The 7,321-nt window shown below is 34.7% G+C and overlaps 1 protein-coding gene across 1 annotated transcript in view; it reads right to left on the reverse strand.

Annotated features, from left to right (window-relative positions):
• The window catches only part of GABRG1 (gamma-aminobutyric acid type A receptor subunit gamma1), a 69,771-nt gene that overhangs the window by 34,627 nt on the left and 27,823 nt on the right, over positions 1 to 7,321 (reverse strand). The window contains exon 3 of the mRNA XM_019665759.1: positions 3,639 to 3,706. Coding sequence (XP_019521304.1) covers positions 3,639 to 3,706 — 68 coding nt within the window. The remainder of the gene's footprint in view (positions 1 to 3,638; positions 3,707 to 7,321) is intronic.

The following is a 7,321-nucleotide window of genomic DNA, read 5'->3' on the forward strand; positions in this document are numbered from 1 at the left end:
AGTCTGCTTGCTTGATTACACTCACATTCAAAGTAATTTTGTTCATTTTATGAAAACTGAATTCTAATTTTCTTGTATTGTTCAGTTAAAACAGTCTTCTTTGTAAACTGCTTCTTATTAATCCCTAGTATGACAATGCATCTCTTTTAATAAACACTATAAAATATGTTATTTTTTCCTGTATGTGCTTTAGTATCACCAGTTTTAATAGCAATTTCATTTAATTCGCTTTTAAAAAACTATCACTGTCCAAGGTTATAAGGGTGTACTTTGTTTCAGTGGGAAAATGAAATCTTTAATACCATGAAACTTTTATAAAGTAAGATTATCATAAAAGCCTCTTGGCAGCCAATATTGTCAAAATATCTCTGGAATATTAATGCAGCCTTGAATCCTAGTTCTCTTTATTTTAATGAAAACATTTTCTTCTTTAATGAATCATTCAAATTGAAACAAAAGCCCAAAACAAAAAAATATACAATTCGGGAAAATGTAGACTTCCATATGCTCAGGTTTATTTTTACTAAGCATTGGTTAATTAAAAACTCAACATTTAAAGATTCCCTTAAAAATAACATTTCAGTAATATATTACTTTATGAAATCTCATATTTGCAAAATGTTAAGCTATACACAGGGGTATACAGAATGTTTTATCTTCACAAAAATCAACTGGTTGTATAAAATTTTAGATTAGGCACAACTAATACTACAAAAATCATTGAAACTTGATTTTCCTTATTTCTTTTGCCACTGCGTTATCTTTACTTTCATGCCAACCTTGCTGTTTCATCTACTACCTCGGCTTAATCTCACAGGTCCTTAAATGTACATGTTCTGATGTTCATGTCTTTTTTTCTTCTCTTTAAGACTTTCCTCCATCTCTCAGAAGTTTTGCTAATTACTGACGGATATTTGCTCCAGAGCTTTCTCCTGAGAATTAACTCCTAATTTCAGAAGCTCAAATTCAACTTATCCACAGCCAAATTCATACTCATTTGAAATGCAGAGACGAAGATGTCAGACATGGTGTGGCCCAAATACTGTCAGTAGTACAGTTAGTGCAGGCAGCTGTGCAAGTTAATGACAATCATGTGAATATCATACTGAGTAAGAAAAACACTGAGCCTGACTGTAATACTATTGGAATAAGCAGGCACAGACAATTGTGAGGTATTCTGATTATTCAGGTATATAGTTGGTAAGGCCTGTAATAAAGAGACAATGTCACTGTTGTAATGATGATTAAAAGAAGAAAAAGGGAGAAAAATTAAAAATCTTGGAGAATTATCTTCAGATGGTGTTATGGACTGAATTATATCTGCATGCCCACCCCTCCCCAAGTTCCTACGTCGAAGTCCTAAATCCCAGTACCTCAGAATGTGAAATATTTGGAGCAAGGGCCCTTAAAGACATGATTAAATTACAATAAGGTTATTAGAATGAGCCCTGATTAAATCTTACTGGTGTCCTTATAAGAAGAGAAAATTTGGACACACAGAGAACACCAGGGATGTGTTTACACAGAAGAAAATTCACATGAAGAAACAGAAAGGCAGCCATCCACAAACCAAGGAGACAGGCCTAGAAAGAAACCAAACTTGCTGGCCCCTTGTAATGCACTGCTGTCCTTCAGAACTGGAGAAATGCATTCCTGCTGTTTAAGCCGCCCAGTCCGTGGCACTTTGTGATGGTAGACTGAAAGACTAATGCAGATGACCAACTCAAAGGAGATGAATATAATGCGTTTGTGAGCCCATTAAAGGGGACCTAGTAGTTTGATTTATGGAAATGGGATTATTAGGGTTTGGAACAGAACATTTTTAATAATGTTTATTGGTTATATCGGAGGTGTTAATTATATCCTTCAAGTAGTAATAAAATACTACATATTCTACATATAAAAGATAAAAGATAGATACCACAATGTATCATTTTCATCCAAAATTACTTTCCCTTGACATTTTTTCTTATTCTCTCCTTTCCAGTATTTCTCATATATTCCCTCTCTCTCCCCTCTCTACCACCATACCCTTACCTCATTCTCTTCTAAGCCAGATTTCTCAATACAGTAGTTCATAAAGTTAACTTGCATTCCCACTTACTCCCCATCACCTTGAAATTGACACATGACTGCACGTCTACCCCTACAGAACCCACATGTCTTTAGGGCTCTCACAAGAAGTTAGTGACCAAAGAAGAGACCAATTTTGAGGATGGAGGAGGGACATACAATTCAGCTATTATTTCTGTCCTACCTTCATCATTCCATTGAGTTTCATCTAGCAGACCTAACCAGTGCCACCTAATTGTCAACACCAGTGGGCCCAATTTAATCCATTTCTCATTGGATTCCCATGTCTACTTAAAATGAATTATTAGTTCATCCTTTGCCATCCTCTTTAATTGCTCAGTTTATATAATATCTAATCTTCTCTTGGTTCTGCTCCTAACCCTCTGACTTTTTTGAACATTCCCTTTTCTGCACCTTTCTTTCTTACACCCGTGTTTTATATACATTCATCTCATTTTAGCATCTGGTCCTTAGAGTTGTGTTCTTCTTAATCTGCATCTTCTCTTGGATTGTTTCATGTATTCTTGAGGTTTTAGGCTATCTTATATGCTGCCTGTCTCTCTTCCATTCCCCATTTACATCTATATCCAGGTATAACTTCTTCCCTAAACAGCAGGCTGAAAATCCAAATAATTGCTGGACAGCTCCTTGAATGTGCCATTAGCCTTTGGAGCACACGGCTGTATTCTGTATTTCAAATAATAACTCTACCATCTGCAAAGTCTCATCTGTATACATTGGAGTTAGCCTATGTGCAATCAATGAGTCACTAAATTCTGAAAAAAAATCACGCATCTAATATTTCTTAAATGTGTTATTTATTGTCTTCTCCAGCTCAATTGCTACTGTACTAGGTAAGGCCTTCAAGATCTATTGCTCAGACTAATAAGCCAACCTCTTAACTGGTCTCTCTAACCCTGTACTTGGCCCCTTACAGCCACCTTCTATACTGCTGGAAGAATGATCTATTAAAAATATAAATCTGCCTAGAATTTTCCTGATGAAAATGTTCAGTCACTTCTCTTAATCAAGGGGATATCATTCATATAATACCTAGGCTTCCCATTATGGTTTACAAGGCCATCCTTAATAAGGCGCTTAAACATTATGTCAGCCTTAATTCCTTATCTTGCACTTTATGTTCCAGTGTTACAAAATTGCTGGAAGTTCTCCTGATCTTATCAAGCTGTTTCATTTCTCTATGACAGTGCACGCTCCTTCCTCTGCCAATAAGTCCCTTTCCTTCTCTTACTATTTCTCCCTGTCATTCTGGTTTCCTTCTTCAAGATTTCTTCAAAGATCCATGCTTGATGGACCAGGAGATAAGATTTTATAGCCTAGCATAAAATCCCAGCAACACAGCACACTGGAGTAACAGGCTACACATTCTTAGATACGGGGATATGTCAGCTCCAGTTCCTAATACTTGGCACATAGCAATTGCACATGCTGCCCTAAACTCATTTAGAATTAGCTATCAGAAATTACTACATATTCATTCTATTATTGTGCTATATACTCAAGAACTTTATGCCAGATAACTATTTTTTATATTCATTACTCACCATATTTATGGGATCAACTGGTCCAATGCTGTTTACATAAACATCAGTTTCAATTACTGTTGGCCTCACTGCAAAATATACACACACAAAAAAAAAATGATCAAAGATATGAATGTAGGTGGTGTTAAATAAATCTTAGTTTTAAAATAAATCTAAATGGGTAATAATATTTACTGTTTAAATAATAAAACACTCCTTGTTAGGAAATAAAGAAACAGCCCATTACAAAAAATGCAAACAGCTTCTCAGTTTACAAAATTTTTATATAAGTAAAAATTAACATTTTTGAGGGAGTGTATTCCAGTGTACAACCTAAAAAGCGTTAAAATATCTAAATCATCCATTAAAACTAAGGAAGTTAATTCAATAAAAATCACTAGATAATTTGCTCAACAATTGTTACTGAGTTTTAGAATGTGAATGAATTTTTAGAGCCTGTTATTTGTTCGTACCTCATTCATCCCTTGTTAACAATATTCCTGTAGGCTATTTATAGTTGGCTCCAATGTAAGCTGGATTTGTATCTAATTTTCATAGAGTATACGGTATGGATGTCACTATAAACTTCATCTATTGTATTTTGCACATAACCATGTGTGTTTTCCCAGTTAGTCTTTAAATGGTATATACAATATTTTTATGTTCTACAAAAATATATAGCACAGGTCAACCTTTTAAATATGTATAACATGATATGATTAACCAATATCGACAATCATGCCATATTTGATTATAATTAACGGCGTTCAACCTTTGACAGGTATTTTTAGTTCCTATAATGAGATTTACCATAACAATAATGATAATTTCTCTCATAAGACTCTTTGTTTGCTATGAAAAACATTCGCAGTTTCTCTTATTCCCTTACCCCACCAAATACGATATAAAGCTTTCATTTATTCATTTAGCGAATACTTTTTGAGGAATGTGTGTAAAAGGTTCACAAAGTGGACAGGAAAGAGAAAGCCATTCTAAGAAAAAAGTCTATCATATATCTCGCAGAGATTTACAAAGAGATAATGCCAGTGAAATAAAGCAGAAAAACCAACTTGTAGGGTAAAAGATTCTAAAGTAGCATGTTTTTAGTAATATTTACTCATTTCTCCTTTCTAAACTATCTGATTTCCCTTTCTGGCCTGGTATTTATTACTCTTACAATTCAGATGCTATATGTTCCACCTGTCAGGATAAACCTCCTCCTCTTATACATGGCTGAGTCTGCTCGTCTGAGTCTCTAATCAGCCCCAAGTCTCCCTGTCTTGGTACCTTCCAGCCTGGCAGTGGCCCCCACACTAGCAAGCTACAATGGAAAACTTGAGGCATTTTGAAAAACAGTGACTGTATAATTTCACAACGATATTTAATTTAACCTTTTACAACTAAAAAATAACTACACTTAGAGAAACATAAAAACATTTACTTATACATAGTAGTTTCTTTTTCTTTAAGCAAAGATTTCATTGCATGGTATGCATATTTTCTTAGAAAAATAAATAAGATTTGTTACAAATGGTTTTAGTATGCAAAACTATAGGTTTTTAGACCTACACAATACATAAAAATGTAATTTGATCTGCTAGCCAATAATTAAATCTTAAATAAAAGTAGGTTATATGATTTATAGAAGGTTTTATAATTTTTTTTAAAGATTTTTTTTATTGGGGAATTGGGGAAGGGGAACAGACAAGTTGCTGTCTTTTTGTTCTTCAGTCTAGTTGTGGAGGTTGTTGCTTCACTGGCCCAAGTTGGCACCATCATTGTGTTCTTCCCGAGCGAGGCAGATCAGTCACTGGCTTCAGGATGGCCGCTCACGCTGGCTGCTGGCTACATACGATAGTCCGTGGCAACCCACTGCAGCAGGGGCTGCAGCCTATGCCATAGCCAGCGACTCAAGGCAACCCAGATCCAGGTCACTGGCCCTCATATGTGGGATCCGAACCGGGGCCCTCTGGCGTCCCAAGCCAGCTCTTAACCAATGCGCCATTTGGCAGGCCCAAAGGTTTTATAATTTAACTTAGGCTGATGACTTCTGAGATGAATTAATTTAACTGTTTGTCATTTGTTTATTTATATTTTTTATTAATTTAAGGTGTACAAAGCAACATAATAGACATTTACACCCCTCACAAAGTGATAACCACCCCCAATCTACTACCTCTGTGACATTGTATATAGCTGTTATAATTCCATTGACTATATTCCCTATGCTGTTTGTTTTTCACTAGCTATGAATCGTAGCCAAGAAATATAATTAAGCTAATTATACCTAGATTTACAGAATGATTTTTATGAAAGCCAGTTAATAACAAGACAATAGGTTTATTAGTTTCATTTGTAAGTATATTTATCACCACTTACAGGCAATTAAGTACAATGTAGCAGTCTCATTTAATTAGTTGTTTTTTTTTTTCAGTTCATTGATAAATCAACAAACACTGAGTGTCTGCTCCTTATTTCATGACACTAAGGACTGAACACTGTCTATGCCAAGAAGTGAATGATTCCTGAGGAGTTTTTTATATACAGGACACGCTTTTCACAGAATAGAAATCTTTAGTTATGAGTGACCTATCCTGGTTTTCTGATATCAATATTTCCTTAGGAAATTATAAGACAAATATGTGCATGTTAGAAAAATATTAACTCTGGCTTTAGGGCATGAGCAAGGCTGAAGTAGTTCATGATCAACATAAATCAATTTCATGTGTGATGGGACAAAAGCAGGATCCCATCAGTCATATGACTCACAGTACTGAGGGAGGAAAGAATACCAGATGAGGTCATTTCTTGGTTAATTGTTTTTAAACACTTTTTGGCATTTCAAAACATAGAAGGGAAAATATGGATATAATGGCAAAAAAGGACTACAGTTTATATAGTAAATGGCTTGTGATGTCCTTGAATTGTAGTAACATTACTAGTATATGATTAAACTTAATTAAGTAAAATGCATATTTTGATCACTAAAAATGATGATTATTTAATAAGATTATGTAAAGATAAAACTATGACTTCTTGAATCCAAAAGAGGGAAAGAATAGAAAAAAAATAAAATAAAATGGTGTATAGAACAGATTAGAAAAACAGAAAACAAACATAAAAGCAGTAGATTTAAAACAACATACACAATAATTATTCTAAATATATCTGGACTAACAACTCCATTTAAAAGAAAAAGACTGTAAAACTTAATACTAAGAGAAATCAAATGCAAATATAAAACTGCTATCCAACAGAAAGTTTATAACAATCCTAAATGTGTATGTACCCATAACAATGTCAATATGTATAAAGCAAAAACTGACTGGACTTTAAAAAAAATAGATAAATCAATGGTCTCAGTTAGATATTTTTAACACACAGTAAATATATAGATTATTTGAGCAGTAAGAAGACTTCAGTACGTTCTCTGAGCAAAATAGAATTAAGCTAGTTATCAATAACAAAACTGTATCTAGAACAAAGCCTATTTTTTAAATTAAGCACTATTCGCTTGTCTAATACACATGTTCAAGAAGTTATTACAGGGCCGGCCAAGTGGCGCGATGGTTAAGAACTGGCTTGGGATGCCAGAGGGCCCCAGTTCGGATCTCACATGTGAGGGCCCGTGACACTGCCCTCCACAGCTAAGATGCTGAACAAGAGCTCACCCTGGAACTGGGCTGCCATGAGTCGCTGGCGAC

The sequence above is a fragment of the Hipposideros armiger genome, unplaced genomic scaffold (assembly GCF_001890085.2).
Source record: "Hipposideros armiger isolate ML-2016 unplaced genomic scaffold, ASM189008v1 scaffold_452, whole genome shotgun sequence".
Classification (NCBI taxonomy): domain Eukaryota; kingdom Metazoa; phylum Chordata; class Mammalia; order Chiroptera; family Hipposideridae; genus Hipposideros; species Hipposideros armiger.